Source organism: Stegostoma tigrinum, chromosome 4, assembly GCF_030684315.1.
Source record: "Stegostoma tigrinum isolate sSteTig4 chromosome 4, sSteTig4.hap1, whole genome shotgun sequence".
NCBI lineage: Eukaryota > Metazoa > Chordata > Chondrichthyes > Orectolobiformes > Stegostomatidae > Stegostoma > Stegostoma tigrinum.
The window spans coordinates 63,573,802-63,600,134 of NC_081357.1; the positions used below are offsets into that span (position 1 = coordinate 63,573,802).

General features: G+C 38.6%; 1 protein-coding gene across 4 annotated transcripts in view; it reads left to right on the plus strand.

Moving 5' to 3' along the window:
• Window positions 1-26,333, plus strand: part of LOC125452948 (synaptotagmin-like protein 2) — a 236,612-nt gene that overhangs the window by 124,061 nt on the left and 86,218 nt on the right. For 2 of the 4 annotated variants that reach the window (XM_048531952.2, XM_048531951.2), the window contains 3 exons: window positions 434-482; window positions 2,586-2,636; window positions 19,792-21,141. In XM_048531952.2, the coding sequence (XP_048387909.1) occupies window positions 434-482; window positions 2,586-2,636; window positions 19,792-21,141 (1,450 nt within the window). Of the gene's footprint in view, window positions 1-433; window positions 483-1,021; window positions 1,046-2,585; window positions 2,637-19,791; window positions 21,142-26,333 lie in introns of those variants that run through there. The other 2 variants (XM_059645386.1, XM_048531953.2) reach the window with 2 other exon arrangements.

Here is a 26,333-nt window from a genome sequence, read left to right on the forward strand (position 1 = left end):
CTCGTGTAGATTTAGTGTGTTTTTAACAGTCTGGCCTTGATAGGTCAAAGAGCCTCTTCAATACTTTGTCATCCTATGATTCTAAACGTATGTTAGAAACTGCAAGGAAGGGTGGGGATTTGGTGAACTGTATGGATTTTTAAAATGTGTGCATATAGCTGAATTCTGAAGATCCATTCATTCTCTTTGTATTATTGTCTAAATGTTCCTGTGGTGACTGTACCTTGGTCAGTCTAGATATACAGAGATTATTGGTTGGCTGATTTTCAATTTATAAATACGACTTACTAGAACTGACAGTGGACTGTAAAGCCAATAACACAGTTGCAAATATAGGAAGCCGTAAGTGTTATTGCAGATGCAAGTGGTGAACTTGTTTTATTAACATTGCATTCTGATATAATGTTTTTCCCCATATTCTCCCCAAACATAGGCAACAGTGGACAAAAATAAAGCAGAAGATGAGGCAAGGACATGGGAAGGTACTCAACATTTTTCAGCAATTTTGTTAGGCAAATTTAAGAAGTTTTTAATTTCTTGCATAAATATTTTTGTGCACGTCCATATTTTTGTACAACTTTAAAAAGAAGTAGATAGGAGAGAGGGGAGTTTCATCTCTCACTTCCATATGCACTTCAGTTATTCAATCATTAAACGCCACTTATTTACCAATGAGACTGAATATCAAATGTTCTCAAGCTACACAACTGATCTGAATTTCTAAGGCCAGAAGTTGTATTTCCAAATGTTTTTAACAATAATGGTGCTGTTTTGATTTCACTTTTGGAAATAGAACCTCAATGAACTGGCACCTAAAATATATTCTTCTCGATCCTGCCCTTTTGTCCCAGCAATAGTGTAAAAGTGGTTGCAAAGTATGGGCACTGAACGTTGAGTAAACAGTTATCCTCAAATTTAGCTGCTTAACAATTTTGTATTTACTAAGCCATGAATTTTTATACCCTTTTGTTCTTCTGGATGAGTCTTTAAACTGAAGCTTTGGCTACTTAGATGGAATAGAAAGATTTCACTGCACTAAGCAAAGGTGAGTGGTTTCTTTAATCGTGCTGTACATAAAGAATCTATGAAAGTTTGCACTGAATAAAAGCCAGTAGGCAATGGCTATTAAATACAGCTCTAAAGCTAGAGATTACTTCAGTGGTCTTCCAGTGAGATCTATAAATCCAAACCTCCTTTAAGAACCTTAGGTTGGAAGTCTCCATTGGGCTGCTTTCATCCCATCAGTGCTACTTTGGTGGAAGTGTGGCAGAAATCAGATTTATGAGCTTACCAGCAAAATAAGAACAGCTGTGACAAATATCTAACCATAGAATCTGAAGCTCAAAGGTGACTGCTTGGTCATCACATCTGTACCGGCATTCTGAAAGTGTTAACCACTTGTTTTGAAGCAGTCTTAATAATAAGCTCACTTCAATGATCCTGTATTGCAGCTGGGAGCTACAAAGCTGAGAGGAAATGTTGGTGCAATTTAAACATGCCCTTTCATCAAGTGCAGCTTTCCACTAGGCGTGCTAGACCTTTGTGTTTATTTTTTAGCACCAATCTGCATGGACTTTTGGGTAACTTGTTTTGATAATTTGTGAAGGTGTCACCCTGTTGATGTATATGCAGGAAATGTATAATATAACCCTAAATCCTGGGTTTTGTGCGGTCTTGGGAAAACAGGATCTGTGCATTTTTTTGCACTTTCTGACATGTACACTGGACACGTGTGACTTTATCTGTGATTTATGCTTTTCTCATGCATTTTATAAGTTGACGTGGAGGGTGTTCGGCATGTGGATACAGATAAGATCACAGCATCCCAACTCCAACATTCTTTAAAAGTGACCTAAAACTCACTCCCTGACCCACCTCCATGCCACCCAGTGCCTGCTCTGATCCCTCATGCCATCCAGGCTTCCTCTTCTCCAAGATCCCTCCTCAGAACCCCAATATCACCCCAAGACTTCACCTGTATGTGACTCTCTAACCCCTTATACTTCGCAATTCCATGTCTACCTTCAGATCTCTTCGATCCCTCAGATTGATTCCACCCATGCCACCTCCACATTCACCGAATATTCTCCCAAGCCATTCACCCAGCATCTACTATATATAGTCCTCAGGACCCATGTAATAACATGGAATAATTTCAAAATAATTTCAAAAAACTAAAAGCTCTACCAATCTAATGAATTCAAGCTCACTATGTTTCAAGTTGTCTATTTTGCACAGTATCAATGTATTAAAATGTTCTCATTATGTTTATGGAGAAGTAAGAAACCACATTAAAAAGAAGTAATGTTATTATCGCTTGTTAAAACTGTCAATCATTCTTTAACCAATAGATCACCTGCTGAGTTGAAAATATTAATCACTTTTGAAACAAAACCAAGCATTTATAATAGCTACAGCCATGGATTAGAAAAGATTCCAGCTACATTGCCTGAAACTAATAGAATAGGTAATGCCACATAAAAGCAAAATTATGGAAGATGCTGGAAATCTGAAATAAACACACAAAATACCAGTAAAACTCAGCAGGTCTGGCAACATCTTTCGCCCTTTTTCTCTCTCCACAGATTCTGCTGGATCTGCTGAAACCATGTCCTATTCCAATTTCAAACTAAAAGGTATTGAGTTTTTTTTCAACTTTCAAAATTAGAGCAGTCAGTCACAAGACAACACATGACGGCAGAAGCTGACAGGACTTCCTTTATTCTTTGTAGATTTGACACTTTTGACCATTGAGGAAAAAAATACTATCATTCATGATAACAATTACATAGTGCTGATCAAAGGTCAACTTACATTTCAGGGAATATCCCTGTTATGAATCATGACATCATCTCTGATACATCACACATTTATTTTGCAATGCAGAACATAGTTGTGATGTTTTGTAGGCGTGAAGATATTTTCATTTGACTGTCATAATGTTCCCATCTCCTTAGCAGGTTAATCACGACCAGTCCAAGGAGGTACTTTTTATTTTGTTTTTGAGTTTCTAGGCCTGACGTCACCTCTGTATGAAAATGGTGTGGGTGGTAGGGAGAATGTTTTAATTTTCCTGTGCCTTCACAGTGGAGACCCTGACTTATTAAGTGATCTATGTATTTTTGCACACCAGAACTTCTCAACTTGTGAAAAGGCCAAATGAAAATGGTCCAGTCAGGAAGGCAGAAGAAAATTATTTTTCCTCTGAGAGAACTTAAGTACAATGTTTTGCATGCAATTTCCTGCCTCCATTTCAAGTCAAAAATCTGTTCCTATAATAAAATTGTTGGTTCTACATATCGATAAGACCATTAGTCTACTTCTAATATGAGCATTCCCAGTTGCAATATCAGCAACAACACTGGGAACGTGCCCACAATCCTGGATAACAAGGTGTGGAGCTGGATGAACACAGCAGGCCAAGCAGCATCTTAGGAGCAGGAAAACTGACGTTTCGGGCCTAGATCCTTCATCAGAAAATGCCCACAATCTTCCTCATTTTAGTTTCTGGAGGAACTTGTGGTGTCAGCAAATGAATGGGGCTAATTTACGGAGTATGCTACCAATATTTATCAACAAAGACATTTACAGCTTTCTACGCAATAGGAAGGCCGAATTATTTCCTCACAAAAATGTATTATTTTTCTGTTTGTACAGACAGCTTCTGAGGCTGATACTTACTAATAGGGTAAAACCACTGGATTCAGCTCAACTGTTTCAGTATAATGACCTCCTTTCATATACAGTCTTCTGAACTTACAGTGTGGGCTCCCTGCTCATCACCAACCCAGCCCACCCACACCTCCAAACCACCGCTCCATATCCACAACTCCATATCCACCACTATTCTCCTCCAATCAGGAAATTATCTATGCTTTACTACATAGGAACATAAAAATGTGGAAATACATGAGTTAAGAACAGGACTGGTCCATTCAGCCATTCAATTCTAGTCCACCATTCAGTTAGATCACTGTCGATTGATTGCTGTCTCAACTCTACCTATCTTCCCCCCATTACCCTTAATCTCCATAACTCTTAACACCTTTGTCTATGAACGTATCTAACCTGCATGGACAGATATTATATCAGTTGGGATGATATGCACTGGAGCTTAGATGAATGATTGAAATATCATAGAGACCTATAAAATTTAACTGAACTTGACAAATAAATGTGGAAGATATTTTCCTGATGACTGGGAAGCCCAGAACCAAGGGTCAAGAATAACAATAAATGGAAGGCCAGTAAGGACAGAGATGAGGAGAAATTTCTTCACCAGGGAGTGGTGAGCCTGTGGAAATTTCTGCCGAAGGAAGTGGTTGAGGACAAAACATTAACTGTTTTCAGAAAGGTGTTAGGTGTAATTTTTAGGGCTAAAGGGATCAAAAAGTCTGTGGAGAAAGAAGGTACAGGGCACTGAGTTGAAACATTACCCATGATCACTTTGAATTACAGAGTAGACTTGAAGGACTGAACAGTCTATCCCTGCTTCTGTTTCCATATTTCTCTGCTTAGCAATTCGAATAAATCCAATGAACTGGCCCCCTGTTTTCTGAGGAAGAAAATTCCATACACTAACAACTTTCTGAGAGGTAAAAGAAATTTTCATCTCCTTCTTAAAAGAAATGACATTCTTAAATGGAGTCTCCAATTTCTAGCCTGTGCCATAAGAGGAAATATCAACCCAGCACTCACCTTGTACATTTACTCATTATTTATCTGAAAAGGAATGATGACTGACCCACCCTTACCAGGTTAATATCAAATTCCAAAAAATTGATTGTGATTCAAACTTAATAAAGTCTATACTGTTGTTGGGAAGTGCTGCAGCTTTCTTGCTAGACTTATAATAAAAGGAGGCAAGAAACTCAAAGAACTTTAGTTCCTTCATGAAAAGGATCTATCTATGGTCTTCATATTGTAAGTGCTGTGACTAGCATCTCATCAACAGTTTAATAAAAATGACACAGTTATTGATTGAAAAATGAGCACCTCGCAACGTAACAAAATTCTAATATGCACTACAATGCTGCTTTAACAAATCAGATTTTAAATTCAGTAAAAAGTAGAAGAAGACTCGGACAGTGAATAAATTTAATGAAATAGCCTGCACATAATCTTTAAGACAGTTACATTGTTAGAACAGAATATTATGTTTTGTTCATGAATCATTGAAGATTCTGTCTGGCGAATGTATTGTCGCATAAGTAACAATTGTCCTACTGCTCTATTCAAAATAGCACACGTAATGTTAATGTAAGAACTTCTCATTAAAAATACATCTATTTCATAACAAACATGATGGATGGTGTATTAAGGCTAATGTTGATGAATTATGCTTGAAATTTCTTTTTCAATCCTGCTAATTCTAACATCTGGCATCTCATTTTTGGTTTATATTGATGCATCTATTGTGATTCACACTGTAGAAAACTAAATAAGAAACTGATTTAAAAAGTTTGGTTTTGGTTATAATCAGGCTATATAGTGTTGTGTGTAGGAAAATAGTCAAAAAATTATTTAATTGTAATGGTTGCCAGCCCATTCAAATATCTAAAAGAGACAAAAGAGACAGCACAATTCCTAAAGGGATTGTCAATGGATTTCTGGACTTTGTTGTATTATTATCAATATACACAGTGATTCTGAAATACATTTCCTTGCTCTTTGTTCAAGGTATGTACAGTCTGGCAGCATGTATTAAATCCAGTGCACAGTGGGATTAGGATACACTGTGGAGGGGAGATGACAAGGTTTGTGTAGTGAAGCCATTGAGCTGAATACCTAAAAAAGATAAAATCAAAGGACAGAACTTTCCTCTCCCTGGTATGGTGCAGTAGCAAAAAAGATGGTACTGTACTATGACCTCTGCTGGCGTTACTTCTGGGCAAGTCAAATAATGGAATGAAATCTGGCCTGATGGACCTTTTTCTTCTTTCATTTGTTTTAGTTAATGTAGTGGTCTTTTACTGGAATGTAAGCACTTGCACTTGCAAATTTGATTTTAACAACAAAACAGAAATGAAATAAACAAAACTAAACAAAAATAAAACAAACAGTACTACTGGGATATAACACCCTTTGAAAAATTTGAATGTGCACGGCAAAAGAAAATCCCATCTATTCCATCAACTTTTACAGTTAATCAAAATCCAGAGAAGCTTTCCTTCCCCGTCAAATCTGTCGGTTTGAGTTAATTGCTTATCCCCAGCTTTGATCCTGTGAGCTAAAGCCTTTTGACTCCTCCCACAGATGTCACCCTAGACTTTCTCAATCTTTCCATAACCTGCAGAGTTCTAACCAAACACTTGTAGTTTTGAAGTTTCACAAACTACACTCTTTCGTTGAGGTAACTCATTGGCTTACCTGCTGTAAAGAGACCATACTGGCTTCTCACCCAACCAGGTTTCCTTTCAACTGAATCTAAAATCTTTATAACTAAATTTTCGAAAACTTTTTAGCGTTCATTCTGCTGCAGGTAAAGGCTTCATGTTTTCTTTTTCCCAATCGTAAACTCCCACAATAAAGGGCCAGCACAGTGGCTAGCACTGCTACCTCACAGCACCAGGGACCTGATTCAATTCCACCCTTGGGCAATTGTCTGTGTGGAGTCTCAATGGGGTTCCTCTGAGTGCTCCAATTTCCTCCCATCGTCCAAAGGTGTGCAGGTTACGTAGATTGGTAAATGGTAAATTGCCTGTAGTGTCTATGGATATGTAGATTAGGTAGATTAGTCATGAGATTACAGGGAATAAGGTTGGATTAAGTATAAGGGTCATTGTGAACTCAATGGGCCTGCATAGTAGGGATTTTAGGATTCTAAAAACAGACTTCTATTATCTCTCTAGGTTTCCTTGCAGTCACTTGGTCCCTACTAAATAATAGTTTAAATCATAGTTTTGGAAGGAAAAATACAGTTAATTTTTAAACCCATTCACAAAAAAAATGCCACTGGTTTAAACTCCAAACTCTAATAAAAATGAATGAATATATGTGAACCGTGCACTTTTTATCACAGTTGGTAAACATGTCCAAGTAAACATAACCTCCATGTTCAGAATGTTTGTTATAACTTCCCCCCCCACTGGGAGACTATAAATAGACACTTGTACATTTAGGCTTGTCCATGCAGGTTAACTTGTTTACTGAACCCCCAGTTTGGGGCCTGCATGCATTTTTCCAACTGAAAGAGCCATATTAGGAAAAGTTAAAAAAAAGCTATCCAAACCCCTGCTGGAAAAGGCGTTAGGCTCTTTGCACATGCAGGTGAGAGCTTAATGCCTGTTTTAGGCTTTTAGTTCGAGAATTGTTTGTCCTGAACCACTTAGAAAAATCAGACATTCCTATCGCTTGAGAGCTAAGTTTTTATACATTTACTTGCTTGATCCCATTTTTAACAAAAACACAGTACTTGTGCCCAGTGACCTGATCAAAGACATTCTCCAACCTACATCACACAAAAACATTGCCTCTGCCACCATTTCACAATTGTCACCATTCTTGCCCTTCATCCTAATTGTGTCCTTTGCCCAAATCCACCTAGATCAATATCTTCATCAATATCTTTCCTGGTGTCAATTTCTCAGGGGCTGTGTAAAGACTGAGGTAGCCTGACATTGTATTTCTCTTTGTCAGAGGGCTTTTTTTTACCTTGCAAGCACCAAGGCCCATTATTGGTGGTGTTATGGGTGTCATTATTCAGGCACAGGACATACGCCTTGCAGGTTCAATAAAGGGCTCACCCAATTTAGTAGACATTGATTAAATTCCAAAAGAAAATTGTTCAGTTAGAAATCAAGAACGATTCCATAATTCCGTTTTCTCAGCTGCAATTAACTCTTGAAAGTCTGGACTCTTCAACGATTATGGAAATGCGTTTCATGATTTTATAACCATTAAAATGTGATTTCTGAGGATTTTCTCCCCAAAACTGTGGAATCCTTCCCAGTTGTGTTGATCGTGAATAGAAGAGTGATTGAACTGCAAACTACACACCTTGTCAACCATGTTTTAGCAGAAGACAGTGGCGAAGGATTAATTTCACTTGTAATACAATGAACCTGTTGTACAGATACTGCTGGGAGCTGCCATTATCTTGTGCAGAGATTGATTCTTCTGCTACAAAAGGTACAGGCAACTGTATTTTGATTTTTATTGCCCCTGTGAAATTCTGGCGGTATTTCTCAAATCTGGCCAATAACAAGATCTCAGCGCTGATCAAAAAGCCATTATTTTGTCTAACTCTCAGAAAGAAATTTTGGGATGACAAGAACTCAACTCTGTAGCAAAAGCAGAAAAGGAAGGCTATTTTCTGTGATTGCCCCACATTTTATGTGAAACTTGCACACACTGGAAAATATGGCTCTCATTACAGGAATTCGATTGAGTTGTAATTTGGTGTATTGGCTATAAGTTAAAATGACATTTTAAACAGGAGTGTTTAAAATACAGATCTTGAGTAGATTGATGCAGAGACAGATTTGGCTGAGAGCTATCTCTCTATTGATTTAACATGTGTAGTTGTACTAAGTACTGTCAGCCTGATAAGTCTTTCATGATTTTAATCAGTTTGCGACTTTGGTCACCAAAACCAGAGAAAACCATTCTATTAGTTAAACATGAGCTCAAGTCTATTCAGCATAAGAGCGCTAATCGGTCAGTCATAAGCTATGCCCTACGCAATGGTTGTCCGGTTGCCAGATTATATGAGTTTCTACACAGCTTTCAATTCTTCCCATTATTCTAATTCCCATTCCTGCCTGTTAATTGCTAAGCATCTGCATTCTGCTGATTGTGTTTAAATGACATCTTTACATTTGATAAAAATTGAAGAATACAGTCAAAATGAGAGGAATGACAAGTGAATAGGAAGAGGAAATTTGTAGAATAATAATAAGGGCATGAAAGCAAATGGTGCGGTCACAGTCATGAAAGCCTGGGTAGCTATCTGACTTCACAAATGAATGAAAACAATGTAAGTTACAAAAACAAAATAAGTAAAGAAGGCAGAATTTTACCCCACCTGATGAGTTGCGATGATGGCAATAACAGGATATAATTTGGTAAACTGGCCTTGAAAAAATAATGTCCCTCTTCTCCTCACCTCTGCAATTAAGTGCTAGGCAAAAACGATCCATTGGGAACATGCTAGCAGTTAGGACTCTCAAATACTCAACCACCTACATAAGATGGTTCGAAGTTGAGGATCTTCATCTCCTGCTGTTCTGGCAGGTGAGAACATTGGTTGGTTTCCTAATGAACCTCCATTTTACCCAATGTTGGGACAATGGAAAGCATTAAAAATCCTTTTAAATCCTTTATCCTCTATTTCTTGATCCCTCTCAACACTGTCCCCTTTCTCACCCACCCCACAAGAAATAAAAGAAAACCACTTACCTTCTCACCATTAGACTCTCTGCAGACTAGGCCTGAACCAATGGTATTTAAAATCCGGAAGATGCTGGCCTCTGATTGACTGGCAGTTACGGGCCAGGTGAAGTTCCATTGTCGAGGCCTACAATCATCAAAACGCTTGCGGGTCAGCTCTCAGTTGATTGGCTTTCGATTCTGTGAGCATTCTCTGTGGGAGGGGGGAATGAAGAGTCATTCACCACTGAACATATCCAGCTACAAGCTTAACCTGCAAATCATAGCCTTAGGCTTGAATTTTCAAAATGGCAGAGAGCCCCTGTGACATAGCTGAATGGCATCAGAACACTGATTCCCAAATTCCCAATACTGGGGCATTTGCTCTTGCCAACCAAGCATTAGACATGTGGAGAGGATTTTAACTGAAATAGTGAATAGAAGGGATCAAATTTAGGAGAATGTGGTAAGTCACAGAATACAGCCAAGATCAAAAAGGAAAGTCTTGATATGGGAAATGAGAAATGTACAATGACAAGAAGGGACACATATTAGAGTAAACCAACAGATAAGATCAGAATCTGAAAAATAGGATAAAACTAAACACTCTATCTGGATAATAAAGTGTGAAGCTGGATGAACACAGCAGGCCAAGCAGCATCTCAGGAGCACAAAAGCTGACGTTTCGGGCCTAGACCCTTCATCAGAGAGGGGGATGGGGAAAGGGAACTGGAATAAATAGGGAGAGAGGGGGAGGCAGACCGAAGATGGAGAGAAAAGAAGATAGGTAGATCTCTATATGGATACTCTATCTGGATACTCATTGCATTTGAAGCAAAACATATGAATGGAGAACACAAATAGAAATTAATAAGTACAATTTGGTAACCATTACATTAACATAGCTGCAGGATGACATGGATTAGGAAACAAGTCTTGAAGGATACAGGATATTTAGGCATGGCAGGAAACTAGGAAATGGTGGGTGGGTGACATTTTTGTTACTAATAGTATTAGCAGAAGAGAGAGGGATTACCTAGGTTCTGGATACTAGAATATAGGATCAGTTTGAAACAATATAAATCATGTTGAAGGCACAAAATCACTGTTGCAGTGGTGCACAAGTCCCCTAACAGTAGCCTCACAGTAGAGTCAATCATAAAGGAAGAAATAATAAGTCTTTGATGTAAAGTTATGGCAATAATCAAGGGAGATTTTAATCGATTTATGAAATGGAAAAGTGAGATTGACAAAAATAAGCAAGATGAGATGTGCATAAAATGTTTATGGAACAGTTTCTAAGATCAGCATGTTCTAGACCAACTAGAAAGCAGCCTATTCTAGACCTGATATTGTTCAAGATAAGATTAATTGTGATTAATTAAGATTAATTGCCTAACAGTGAAGACATTTTCTTGGTAGCAGTGACTAAAATGTGAATGAATGTTACATTCAGTTTGAGGCAGAGAAAAGTGCCTCCACACTGTTTAAAAAAAAAGGCCAATTATTAGTGCATGAAAGCAGGTTTAGCTAAAGTGAGTAGGCAAAATAGGTTAAATGTAAAATGTTAAATTTAATTTAATTGATCAATAGAAGTGAAGTTGCAGCCAACTAAGGGTTTCTTTCAGAATACACAAAATAGATGCAATCCAAAGGATAGGTTCCAAAGAACAGATCCATCATCTGTGGTCAGCTAGAAATGTTAAGGTAGTCTAAAAGAAAAGAAAGTGTATCATTGTGCAAAGAAAGGCAGCAGGTCAGAAGACTGGACGGAAACTTAAAAAAAAAGAACAAAAGAGGCATGAAATAAAGAGAGTCTGAGAGTAGGCTAATTTGCATTTTTTAAACGATTTCTATAAATATGCAAAAATGAGTGAAAATCAAATTGAACCTCTTATCGAAAGTAGAGAATTTGGAATGGAACATATGGAGATGGCAGATGAATTGCATTGGTCTTCACTATAGAGGATACAAGCAACATTGCAGAAACAAATCAGGAAATGGAAGGGAGGGAGGAACTCGGGGAAACCATAATCACCAGAGAAGTGGTACTGAGTAAATTGTGAGAGCTGTGAGATGGCAAGTGCCAGCATTCTGATGGACCTTATCCTATGGTCCTAAAATAAGTGGCTAGTAAAATAATTGATGCATTGATTTCAATTTCCCAAAACTCACTTGATTCTGGAAATGTTCTGTTAGAAAGCAGGAAACAGTATGTCAGTTAGCTTAATGTCTGTCATATGAAAAATGTTAGAAGCTATTATTATAGCAGATTTGGTAAGACTTTTAGATAATTTCAAGGTAACCAGGCAGACTCAACATTGTTTTGTGAGATCAGGTTTATCAATCTTTGAGGAAGTAACCTGCTTTGGATAAAAGGGAAACGATGGATATACTGGACTTAGATTTCCTGAGACACATGAAGAAGTGCCACCATTTATCGTGGAAAGTAAATGCTCATGGTGTAGGAGTTGGCATATTAATATGGATAGAATATTGACTATAACAAGTAGCAGATAGTGGGCCTAAAAGGGTCTTTTTCAGGCTGGCAAGGTATAATAAATTAAGGTTAGGGATCAATCCTGGGAACTCAAAAATTTACAATTTATGTAAATGACTTGGGTGAAGATACAGATGGTATACTGCAAAATTTGCCAGTTAAGCAAAGAGAGGTAAGAGGTAAGTTGTGAAGAGGACATAAGGAGGCTATAGGCAGACATGGATAGGTTCAGCAACTGGACAAAGATGAGATAATAGACTAAAATATGGAAGAATGAGAAATTGTCTATTCTGACTGCATAAAAAAGCATATTTAAATATTCCACTGAATGAGGGAAGAATACATAAACCAATAACAATTGTGGGGATGTTAGAAAAACCAAACTGCAGCATTTGGGAAAATGTATTATGGACTCTTATTGCACACTGGAGCCCCTGTGGTAATGAGATAGTTTTCCCCCATTGGGCAGTGCAGATTTTCATCTGACTCTGTGTCATGTGCAATCCATTTCCTGGTCAAATGCTGTGTGATTGCAGAGCCCTGAGATGCTGAAGGATCTGAATGTCCAAGTACATGAATCACCGAAGATTAAATTTGCACGTGTAGCAAGTAATCATGGAAAGCTAACAAAATGTTATCATTAATTGTGAGGGGGTATGATAGACAAAAGAAGATAGATTTTGCTTCCGTTATACACAGTCACTGGTGAGACCACATCCAGGGGTACTGTGCACAGTATTAGCCAACTTATTTAAGAGAGAATGTAAATGCATTAGAAGCAAGTCTAAGATGTAGAACGAGTGCATTATATTATGAGAAAAGGTTGACAGGCCAGGATTGTATCAGCTGGAGTTTAGAAGAGTAAGATGCAGCTTGTGTAAAATGTATAAAATCTTCATGAATTTTGTCGGGGCAAGGAAAGGATATTTCCCCTTATAGGTGAATTTAGAATCCCAGTGTGGAAGCAGGCCATTTAGCCCATCAAGTCCACACTGACTCTCCAAAGAAACTCTCACTCAGACCATCCCCTACCCTGTAACCCTGCATTTCCTATGGTTAATCCACTTAGCCTGTATGCTATGAGCAATTTAGCATGACCAATCCACCTAACCTGCACACCTTTGGGCTGTGGGAGGAAACTAGAGCATCTAAAGGAAACCCACATAGACACAGGGAGAATGTGTGAACTCCACACTGGCAGGCAACTGAAACTGGAATTGAACTGGGTCCCTGGCGCTGTGAGGTCGCAGTACTAACCACTGAGCCACTGTACCACCCTAGACTTGGGGTCATGTTTTAAAATCAGGAGTTATCTTTTTAAAACTGAGATGGGGTTTTCTTTCTTCTGAGGTTGGTGAATCTTTGGAACTCTTGAAAATGCAGTTGGAGCAAATTCCTTTAATATTTTTAAGGCAGAGGTGGAACGAATCTTGTTCAGCAGGAAAGGTTACTGGGTATAGACAATAGACAATAGACAATAGACAATAGGTGCTGGAGTAGGCCATTCGGCCCTTCTGTCCAGCAACACCATTCATTATGATCATGGCTGATCATCCACAATCAGTATCCTGTTCCTGCCTTATCCCCATAACCCTTGAGAGAGGATGTAAATGCATTAGAAGCAAGTCTAAGATGTAGAACGAGTGCATTGCAGGAATGCGAACTTGAGATCACCATTAGATCAGCAGTGCCATTATTGAATGGCAGAGCAGGAGAGAGAGCCTGAATAGCTTACTAGTGCTACTTGTTTGTAAGTTTATTTGTAACTTGGATAGACGCAGGACGAGGGGTAAGATGGATTTTGATGTTGGAGGTGGAGCAAATGATAAGGAAGTACTGGGCTGGCTCCAGTGGGCATGGCGAACCTCGAAAGTAGATACCCTCCTTACCACCAGCCTAGATAGCTAACTTGCTGTAGATGAGGCACCTACTTGGTCATTAATAGCTCTATGTTTGAGCAGCCCACCTGATGCTTCTACTGGTCATTAGTCATGGATGGGAAGGCAGTAAACAGTCACACGCTACATTCTACGAGCTTCTGACCCTCATATTCCAGTAGGTGACCATAAAATTCCACCCTAAGACTAGGAAATGGATTGCATGTGTTACGACCTCAGTTGAAAATCTGCAGTGCCCAAAAGGGCAAACAATTTTGTTACCCCAGGAGCTCTAGTGTGCACTAAGAATTCATAATGCATTTTCCCACACACTGCAGTTTGATTTTTCTGACACCCCTTGTATTATTATTGATTTATATTTTCTTCCCTCATTCAATGGAATATTTGTGTATGATTTGCCAGGTTCTTGCTCCTTTCAGAGAACTTCAATCACTGGCTAAAAATATCTGGAAATAGTTATTTGATTGGCGCCCACATTGTTTATGCACAGCTACTAATGGACAAAAAAATCAAGTGGAGCTCATGATGATATTTTGAAGAATACAGCCACAAAAACAGATTTTCAACTGAATAGAAAAAGTCAGCCTTTCAGTCTCAGGATCCAGACTGTTTCCCCATTTCATTTGGCAATGATTAGTGATTTCATTTGAAAGTGTACTTAAATATAAGCCAGAGATCACTAATGTTAGATGGGTGAGAGGAAGTGCCAGTTGGTTTGAGCTGATGAAGTTGGTCAATAGTATCTTGTGACAGTTCATCTGTGGTATTTGATTTTGTACCTTTTCCAATTTCTTACTGCAATTTCTGTTTCTTTTGTAACTATTTTCATTTTGCTTTTTAATTCTTTATCATCTCTGCATTTTTGCTCTTGGGTGACTGTCTATTTCAAGCCTGTCAGAACTCATACCTTATATGACTTCTTAAAGTAAACAATCGAAAATGTTACCTTAAACAGTTTAAGTTGAGGGCCCTGTAGGCTGCATTTGTATATTTCCTGTTGAGGTTGAGTGGCCAGGGCTTTTTTGTTTCAAATTTCATTGATACAACCATTCATGTCTGTATTTGTGAAGCTTCATTTGGATATTCTTTATTTACTTGAAAGGAGTTTTGTTAATTGTTTAAAGTAAGGTTAAGTGTCTACATTTGGTTGGGGGGGCATGGGTGATGTCATTCATTGTATTATGGCTTATGTAGATATAAGGTGACACTTACTGACACCAGAAATGAGTTGTATATTTAGAAATGAAACAATTGTAATATCTCACTTTGTGAATAGATCTAAAATGGAATAGTGAGTGACGTTCTAATTCTAATTCTAACTTGCTAATGTTGTCCCCTTGTTTAAGAAGGGCAGCAAGGATAATCCAGGTAATTATCAACCAGTGAGCCTGACGTCAGTGGTAGGGAAGCTACTGGAGAAGATACTGAGGGATAGGATCTATTCCCATTTGGAAGAAAATGGGCTTATCAGTGATAGCCAACATGGTTTTGTGCAGGGAAGGTCATGTCTTACCAACTTAATAGAATTCTTTGAGGACATGACAAAGTTGATTGATGAGGGAAAGGCTGTAGATGTCATATACATGGACTTCAGTCAGGTGTTTGATAAGGTTCCCCATGGCAGGCTGATGGAGGGAGTGAAGTCATGTGGGGCCAAGGGTGTGCTAGCTAGATGGATAAAAAAACTGGCTAGACAACAGGAGACAGAGAGTACTAGTAGAAGGGAGTTTGTCAAATTGGAGACCTGTGACCAGTGGTATTCCACAGGGATCTGTGCTGGGACCACTGTTGTTTGTGATATATGTCAATGATTTGGAGGAAGGTGTAGGTGGTCTAATCAGCAAGTTTGCAGATGACACTAAGATTGGTGGAGTAGCAGAAAGTGAAGGGGACTGTCAGAGATTACAGCAGAATATAGATAGACTGGAGAGTTGGGCAGATAAATGGCAGATGGAGTTCAATCCGGGCAAATGCGAGGTGATGCATTTTGGACGATCAAATTTAAGGACGAACTATACAGTAAATGGAAACGTCGTAGGGAAAATTGATGAACAGAGAGATCTGGGTGTTCAGGTCCATTGTTCCCTGAAGGTGACAATGCAGGTCAATAGGGTGGTCAGGAAGACATATGGCATGCTTTCCTTCATTTGACGGGGTACTGAGTACAAGAGTTGGCAGTCATGTTGCAGTTGTATAGGACTTGGTTCGGCCACATTTGGAGTACTGTGTACAGTTCTGGTCGCCACATTACCAGAAGGATGTGGATGCTTTGAAGAGGGTGCAGAGGAGGTTCACCAGGATGTTGCCTGGTATGGAGGGTGCTAGCTATGAAGAGAGGTTGAGTAGATTAGGATTATTTTCATTAGAAAGACGGAGATTGAGGGGGGACCTGATTGAGGTCTACAAAATCATGAGGGGTATAGACAGGTTGGATAGCAAAAAGCTTTTTCCCAGAGTGGGGGACTCAATTACTAGGGGTCATGAGTTCAAAGTGAGAGGAAGAAAGTTTAAGGGAGATATGCGTGGAAATTTCTTCACACAGAGGGTGGTGGGTGCCTGGGACGCGTTGCCAGTGGAGGTGGTAGACGTAGACACGTTAGCGTCTTTTAAGATATATTTGGACAGGTACATGGATGGGCAGGGAGCAAATGGACACAGACCCTTAGAAAATAGATGACAGGTTAGACAGAGGATCTTGATCGGTGCAGGCTTGGAGGGCCGAAGGGCCTGTTCCTGTGCTGTAATTTTCTTTGTTCTTTTGGTTCTTTGTTCTTTCAGTCTCCTCCTTCACCAACCAGCTATAACAAGCTTAACAATAGGATTGGGGAATGAATGTGAAGCTCAAAATTTCCATTTTGTTTTGCATTCACTTTCCCATAGTTTATGTTGTTACTATGCACTTCCACTGAATTCTTGTATCAATTTTAATGCTTTCAGGCTGTTGTAAATTATGGGGAACTATTGGTTGGATTTCACTCTGGAATGTGCACTTTCTGAGGTCCCTAGCTCATCATTTTCTGATGTCCCCAGCATAAAACTGTCCAACGAATTTAATTCCATATGCCATGAAAATCTGTGATGGAGGAATAGAAATGCCACTGTGTTACTGCAGGGAGCTTTTCCAAGGTTGAGATTAACATGCACTGAGATACTTTAACAAACAATGTGTGCAACTTGGGAGGCTTTGACATGGATATTATTCATTATCCATTTAAAAGTTTCTATTCCCCAGCAATGAATATCTTATTGTGATGAGAGCAAATTTAATTTGGTCCAACGAGGATTGTTCACATGTTTTTCAAAAGACGATCTGCAAGTTCTTGTCAGACATTTAAAAAAAACATCCATAGCAATTGCCCTGGAGAAGGTGATGGTCCTTTTTTGAAACATTGCAGCGTCTATGGTAGCGGCAGCCGCAATGTTGTTAGGAAGGGCATTCCACGACTTTGACCTAGCAGCAGTGCTGTCTTTGTTTAATCTATGAAGAAACTAATGACTATGCTATAATAACTTCTAATTAGGTCAGTGTGCTTTAATGAGTTTAGTCTCTTCATTAAAATTTGGTTGTTACAGTTGTATGGCTGAATAATCTTCTTAAAATGCCTACTTTTCACAATTACATTGATTTATAATTTTAGTTACCATTCTTAAATGCATGAAAGAATATTTTTTCAAGCATTTTCTTTCTTGTAAATTAGACTTTAAATTGGTGTCCAATGCTACTGGTTCAAAGTAGGCATTTCATTCAGAAAACCAATTTTGAGCACAATTTGAATTCACGTTGGCAATTGTAACTAAAGTAAATGTTTGTGCCTGGTTCTTTGTGGAAGTATGAGATTATAGTGATTGGGTTCGGGGTATACATGGTTAGAAAGACTACAATCAGATTTATATCTAATATTTACACATTTATACCTAATTTACACATGCTACAGGGACTATTAATATAACAAATGTTTTTATTGTGTCTATGTAAGTGCCCAATAATGCTCATAGAGGAAATAAAAGTAGATTAATAAGGAATAATATATTAGGAGTGGTTACCAAAATCAGTTGTGTATAACTTGTTGTAAGACTGCATAGGCATTTGGAAATTTAAAACAAAATTATTGCATTCTTCAGAAGGGCCATCAAATGAGACATCAATTATTCCAAGAAATAAAGCAATAGATTATAACATCTTCAGCACCAGGACATTTTCCCCAGGAAAAGGGATGACTAAATAAAGCAGATTAGATGTCACTGCTGACTAAAAATTCTGGGCATTGGAAATCCATGCAAACAACAGAACACTTCAGGAGGATTACAATGCAAGACTTGCTAATGGTCACAAAGCTAAATGGTCCAAATCTAAGTTGACTACATTTACAGTATGAAGGAATATTAATGTTAGAGATTTACTGGCTGTAGAAAATGATATTTGTCAAACCGTCAAAACATCTTAGTTTACCGTATGGAAAGGAAAGTTTGAAGGTTTACTGAACTAACTGGACATGATGAGAGATGTTCAAAAGGTTTTACAGTGATTCATGGTGGTTCGTAAACTCAGAATTAATAAAGAAATGAATCAATGAAGTAAATTCTAGAAAGCCTGAGTTGCTAGAATTGTAGGCAGAAGATTTTAACACATCGGAAATCTTGCTAATTGTGCAACCATTGGATCCGCACTTGAATAGCAGATAGATCTAAAATCAGAAAAGTTTGCATATCTTCCAATGGCAAAAACAGCTAACGGGGCTCAAGTTAGAAAGAAGAGCTAAATTCAATTTATTCCCGTGCTCTGAAATTAATGAAAGAGTTCATGTGTTATGAACTGCCGAGTAATTTCAGTCAGTCAGATAATGAATGGAAACCACACATGGTGGCCTTATTTTTAAAAAAACAAAATTAAAATCACATTCTGGAAACTATAGGGCAGTGAATTTAAACTTTTGTGATAGGAAAGTTAATTAAAACATGATTATCAATGATCATTGAAAATGTACAGGGCTGACAAGAGATAATAAACACTTTCAGAATGCTAAACCTGATGCAGTATTTGAAGAAGCAACTAAAATGGCGGATTGTGGAAACAAAGAATGCATCAATGATTTGAATTTCCTGAAGGAGATTGTGTAAGAAATTCCAATTTTTTAAGTGTGTATGGGAAGGATGAGTGAACATATCCTTGAACATTTAAAAATACCAGATATAGTTTCAACCCTTCCTGCCTAGTGGAAGTTAGGTGGGTATGTAGAGAAGAGTAGAAAGAATTGTGATAAAACATTGACTTCAGAATATCTCAAAATGCTTTATAAATGATGAAGAATTTTTGAAAACTGGTAATTCTTGGAATGTAAGAAATGTTGCAGTCTATTTGCACACAGTCAACTACCAAAATCAGCAATAAAATAAATGACTTGTTTGTTGATAAATAAATATTTTCCAGGCCACTGAGTGAATTCCCCTACAATTTGTCAAATGATGTCACAAATATATTCACCATTCACCCAGGGGCAGATTCAATCGTTTCTCACCATCTGATCTGAAGGAGGGTACGCTAGACAATATAGGATTCCCTCAGTACAACACTGGACTGTCAGCCTTAATGATATATTCAAGAGTCTAGATGAGTGTTTGAACTGATACCCTTCTGCCTCTGAGCAAGGAGCGCTATCAACTGAACCCGGTCTGATACGCAGTTAACTTAAAAGCAAAGTTCCTGAATATAATTAACTGGTAAAAAGAAAACCAGACATAAAACCATAATTGTATGATTTGCAATATGTAAAAGCTTCCCTATGATTATATATCGAAATGGTTTCTTATAAATGCCTCAGCAGCTCATGTTTATTACACTAATGTGACAGATTTGGTTGTTACTATTGCTTAATTCCTTCCAGACTTTGTCAGGTTTTTTCTGGTTAAATTGAAATATATTCAGAAGATTTTTCGCAATAAATACATTTGTAGCAGATCCATATTCCCTACAGAATATTATGATCAGTGACGTCTAACATTGTCTTAATTCATTTTTCACATTAGACAACATCAAACCATATATGAAAAAGAGGAATGAAGATCATGAGGATATGACTCCAACTTTGAGCAATGAGGTTCCTCTGTCCAACATAGACTCACCTATTACAGCAATTGATGTCCCAGAATCTGAAACAAATCCATATTCTGATTATACTGTCGGTCAGTCAACACACTCAGCTAAACAAGAAGAATTCTGGGCACCGAAAGAAGACTTAAATCTGCAGACTCCCAGAAAAAAACTCACTGTTCTAGACAGACTGATAAACAAAAGTGACCGACCTGAGTTTTCTCCAATAGAGACTGAAGCAACTAGATGGTCAGATCCATCTGAACAAAGTGTAAAGTACAGTCCTGGACCTGGGTTTGACGGCTATGAGCCAACTGTGCCTTCCAGCCATGCAGACACTGTACTAACACCTGCAGAGAGCAGTGCTCATACAAAAGAATCATCTGTGTCAAACAGAGAAACACCATTCCATTCAGAGGACAACTATGATGCATGTAATGCTAATAAGAGGCAGAAGAACCCATTTTCAATGAATTCATCGAAATTGCTATCAGAAATACTGCAGGGTGTTAAAAATCCACAAACAGACAGCAGTAAAAATGAAACAAATTCAGACATAATCGCTGAGCAAAACCTGATAAATGCAAATGTTGAGAGCAAATCTCCTGACATGGATAGTCTGTTTACTTCAAGGTCTTCAGATTTAAAACCAGTTTCAACTGATACAAAAATCAGTGAACCAAAGGGGAAACGTCAAGAGAAAGATAATATCATTGACCAGCGTTCTGAACCAGATAAACCAAAAGATTTAATGAACAACAGAACTAGCCAAATCAAGAAGCCAGGGGAATATAGCAATGACGCACCAAATTTAATTCTAGGAAGAGGAGAGACTGAGCATTCAAAGAGAAAAGGCATTTTAAAGCGTACTCCAAGTAGTAGCTCCACTGAGTCAGAAAATCTTTCCAAATGGACTTCAATTCGGTCCATGGATGACTCGGGTGCATTGCCAGAACAGGCCGAGGATTCCGAAGGCACCTCAAAGACAGAGACAGGTAGCAAGCAGGTGAGGTTCTCTGCTAAAATGAAAACGAAGCCGCTGACAAATATAACAGAAGGGCAGAAAACTGATGAATCTCATAACTTTTCATTGATAATGGGAGAAGAAAATTCCGTGCCATGGCAAGAAGACACTAATGCCGGAGTTTACTCCTCAATATCTCAAAAATATGAAAATGAACCAGATGTTGATCAGATTTTGACTGACAAAGGAACAACAGAACAGGAACATTTACCATCGCAAAAATGGAGAGATGACTCGGAGGCACAGCAGAAAAGCTACCAAGGTATATGTGCAATTTACTTGTCTAGTTAAGTAAATTAGAGTTAATTTTTTTGAAATGATGGAAGTCCTTTTTCTTACTCATTTTGACAATTTTCTTTTGTTTCCCTGCCAACCTAAAGCAACTCTTCACTATATGCCCAGTGACAAAGAGTGACCTTTTATAAAACTTGGGAAAGAGATGGAGAGAGGAGAGAAGTTAATGGATGAGAATAGAGTGAAGGAAGCACAGATATAATGGATAGAAGAGATAGAGGACAGAAAATGGTGCAAATGGGTGAGAAATGACATAAGAGAGGAAGATGAAGGATAGGAAATAGGTGCATGAGAAGGTTAATGGAGAAGGAGCAGGAGTGGTAGCATGGAAAGAACAAATATTTTGCTAGCAACCTTAACTCTGTCAGAGGCCCAATTGAAAATACTGAAATAAAATTATTAAAATCTAGCAGCTAGAAAGCTGCTGTTGAAAAACCACAGGAGTGAAAAACAATAAGGGACAGCAAGCAGTACACTGGGGTGGGACAGCTTGTATTCTGTACAATGGAATGGTTGGTTCTCAATCTAAGTAACTTCGTTAGATGTTCGTGTTTCTGCAGTCGACTATTCTGAGGGCCCATACAAATTAACAGATCCATGTATGCCGCTAAATGAAAGGAGAAGCTTGGCAGTAGGTTCTGCCTCTTGACCTTCAGATACCAGTGCTTTATCATCAGCGAGTAGGAGACCTCAAAGTTTATGTGGAGCAGTACCTTATTAACTTTTCCATTGCACAAATGATGGACTCTAAGGCACTCATAGTTTCAGTGACTGATTGATTGATTTTGCCAGAAGTATGGGTTCATTGTACATTTTTCCTGACCCAGCCTCAAGAACTTATTGAGAAAACATGGAAATAATCGGATAATTGTTCCAATTAGAACTATTTGTCACCAATAGATAATGTAAAATCTTGCCTGTGATGTTTCCAGATGTATCTTGCAATATTGAACTTGTTTAATTTGAAATTACATAATATGGCCCAAAGATATGCAGATTAGGTGGACTAGCCACGCTAAATTGCTCATAGTGTCCAGGGATGTGCAGGCTCAGCAGTTCAGCCATGGGAAATGCAGGGTTACATGGACAGGGTAGGGAGGTGGGCCTGGGTGTGATGCTGTTTGGAAGCCCAGTGTGGATTCGATAGGCCAAATGGCCTGCTTCCATACTGTAGGGATTCTCTAACTCCAATGTGAGTACTTGTTTTTAAAGCTTAAGGTAAAAATGGCTTGTGAGTTCAGATTGCTGCTGAACAATTTTCAAAAAAGTACTGTTGACAAAATTGAATTGAACTGGAGCTATATTTTAGAAATATTCTGGAACTAGAATGGGAATAATTGTTTCTCTTTTGGAATCACTTTCCATTGGATTCGATTAATTTTCCAAACATACCCTAACTGTTGCTGTTCTCATTATAAAAAAAAGTATAAACACTTTTTCTGCTTAAATTGGGCTGCTGAGTCAAAAGTGGAGTTTAATTTAGGTAAATGCGAAGTGGTTGCATTTTGGTAAGCCAGGCCAAGGTCAGGACTTATACAGTTAATGGTAGGGCCCTGGGGAGTATTGCCGAGCATAGAGACCTAGGGATGTGGGGTCATTGTTCCTTGAAAGTGGAGACAGAGGAGGACAGGGTTGTGAAGAAGACTTTTGGCATATCTGCCTTCATTGATCAGTGTATGGGTATAGGAGTTGTGTTTTCATGTTGCAGCTGAACAGATTTTTGTTTAGGCCACTTTTGAAATACTGCATTCAATTCTGGCCTCCCTGCTACAGGAAAGGTGTTAAATTGAGACGGAAAAGCTTAACAAAGATGTTGCTGGGATTGAAGTGCTACTGCTATAGGAAAAGGCTGGGTAGACTGGGGCTTTTTTTCCCCTGGAGAATAGGAGGCTGACAGGTGACCTCATACAGGTTTATAAAATTATGAGGAGTATGGATAGGATGAATAGTCAAGGTCTTTTTCCCAGGGTAGGGGAATCCAAAACTAGAGGGCATAGATTTAAGGTGAGAGGGGAAAGATTTAAAAGGGAACTGAGGGGCAATCTTTTCATGCACAGGGTGGTGCATATATGAATGAGCTGCTAGGTGTGTTTGTGAAGGCTGGTACAATTGCAACATTTAAGAGGCATCTGGATGGACATACAAACAAGAAGGGTTTAGAGGGATATGGGCCAAATGCTGGCGAATGAGACCACATCAGTTTAGGGCATCTGGTTGGCATGAATGAGCTGGACCAAAAGAGTCTGTTTCTGTGCTCTATAACTCTGACTCTAAGTCAGTTGTAGTTGCCTTTTATTGAAAACGTCTGCTCACTTTTGAAGTGTTCCCCAGTGTTTGATTTTATTTTTGCAATCTTTGCTGTCAGCTTGAATTTCTATCAACACATTGACATCTAGGAGTAGGATCTGATGGAAAGAGGGGAGCTTTAACTCTGTGGCCCCTAACAGTTGGAGTTGTATTTAGATACTTAAACAGTTGGCGCTATCTACACATCAGCCAAAACTCAAATCATGATGTGCAGTATATGAAACTTTAGAGTTGAAAGTCACAGGTCAAATACAAAGTTATCAGACTGAAGCTGTAACTTGTGTCCAGCAAACAGTCCAGTTCAATTGAGATTTTGCAGCCAAATGTTGTGTGAAGTACAACTGCATAAGAATCAAACAAGTGGATCCCTGAAACATTTCTACTTTTATGGAGTACCTTATTGCAGCCAGTGGAATATTCTTCCAGCAATGACCCTACATTTTCTCATGTTACAGTGCGTAGGCATTTTGCTTCCCTTGTTTAGTTTCCTAATGCTGTATAAAATAAAATATCAAATCTAAATTTTTCTCATGGATCATGTGCATGTATGTGAAAAACCAGCAAAGGTCATGGTGCTGAGTTCTTCAAAAGTACCATTGAAAACTATGCAGCCTGTACATTTTATTGCATTACAATCCTGGCAGTTAGATTGTGCCCACTGCCAAACACAATCATGCACCCTACTGAAGCTTCCAGAGTATAGGAACAATATTGGCAAGATCATCTCTCCTGCTGTGTGTGTAGGTATTATCTGTTAGACTCCAGCAGGTGTACCTGGTAATTGCCTCCAGTACTAGGCTGTCCAAGTTGGGTGACAGATTCCATGAATCCTGGAAGAAATATCTGAATGTATGAGCAGTTCTGTTATACAGCAGGTCATTTATAACCTTCCCAACAACTCTTAATGGCCTCCTTACGTTTAAGAATCTGGAACCGGACCTAATTTGGATCCCACATGGTCCCAATTCTCCTTTAATTGTGCAGTTCCCCGTGAAACCAGCACCACTTCCCCAACACTCTCCTGTCTTTCCCATCCCCACTGTGTATTGGATCTTGACGGAGCTCCATGATCATCTCAGAAAGTTCTGCCTCTCTCTCCTGAGATCAAAAAACATAAGAAACAAGCAAGAACTCTGCCTCAATAAGATCAATAAGGAAGCATAATTTAAGGTACCTTACTCTGGATTGAACATGTAAGTGGTCTGGCTGAACCTGCCACACTTGCAGCAGGAGTTAACCACAACAATCAAATGGAAATCAGGCCCAAATTCCTTCCTTTCATGACATTTTAAAAGCATAAGTGATACTTCGTTGAATTAAAGAGCTCCAAAGAATTGAGAGGGTTAATTGGTAACTCCTGTGTGTTCTTATCAACAAACATACAAATCCTCCATTTTGAAGTCACTGGTATTTTGCATTGACATCCATAAAAATTATTAATAGCAAATGCTCAAACAGTCTGTTTCTTTAACCTAAGGAAAATAACATCATTTGAATATAATCCATCAGTTAAAACTATAAGAAAAGTCTGTTACAGAGAGATATTTTCATGGTATTTCTCAATGTATTTCTGAACTACATTGAGACTGCATATTGTGCTTCAAGTTACAAAATGATCCTTGCATTCAAAACTTAATATTGACAATGATAAAACAGTTTGTATCTCCATCATGAGATATGCAGTCATATTAGAGTTTAGAGGTAACGTATGAGTTTCTGCTTGATTTGTGAACATTGATAATTTGGCGGAAATTTTAAATCATCTGGAAAATGAGATTCTAGGAGAACTTCCTCAGGCATAGCATGTTATCAGTGGATCAAACTTATTGCCTGAAAACACGCCTGTAGACAAGCTGAATAATGCTTGGTCTTTCTTTTTCTGGTTCTTAATATCACCAAAGAGTTTTGAATTTAGACAATAATATTTTACTTGCAGCATCACTGCTATTTCATTGCTTCACCAATGTCTCGCATTTAATCATGCAATATAAGCAATCAGGTTCAAGAAATTACACTCACACTTAGTGTCATGCGTCACCATATAAACACTTGCGACCTTTCTGTCCTTCAGCACCACCGTGTGATCGCTGTGAACTGCCCTGTCCTTCAGGTCCACTTCATCCTTTGGCTCATTTTATGGGCTAATGAAAAATATTTTTACTTTCCTTTCGGGCATTAAAGAATGCAAAATGCAACAACTTAGAGTTACCCACACCCTTTTGCAACCTTCCTCCTCTCTTATTCCATTCCCTCTCCTAACCCCACTTCCTGTCAAGTATTTAATACCTTTTCTGACTTTCCACTCTATGATGCTGAACATTCTGTACGCAACAAGGGTCTTAGTTTTAAGAGACCACTTCAATGAATTTCGGGCGCGACATGATGTTGAACTTTTCTTCCATCATCTTTGCCTACATGCCCACTTCTTTGGCAGAATCCTTTCCTTGTCCCACACATGCCTACACCCACCTCCAACACTCTCCCTCCACCTGGATCCCCCCCGGCCTTTTACAGCAGTCAACCCATTCTTCCAGAATTGACTGTGCTCTCAGACCCAATGCTGACATTTTTTTCATTATTGTTGTATTTTCTTAAGACTGTTTATCACTAAATATGAAGTTAATAACACAATGAAAACATTGTTTCATCTCATTCAGGGGCTGGTTAGCTAAGTTGGCTGAGAAATGGATTTACCATGTAGAGGATGCTAACAGCATGGGTTCAATTTCTACGCCATCTGAGACTACCATGAAGGACTCTCCTTCTCAACCTCTCCCTTTTCTTGAGGTGTGTTGACCCTCAGGTTAAACCACTGCCAGTTGTCCTTCCCTAATGAAAGAGCAGCCTATGGTC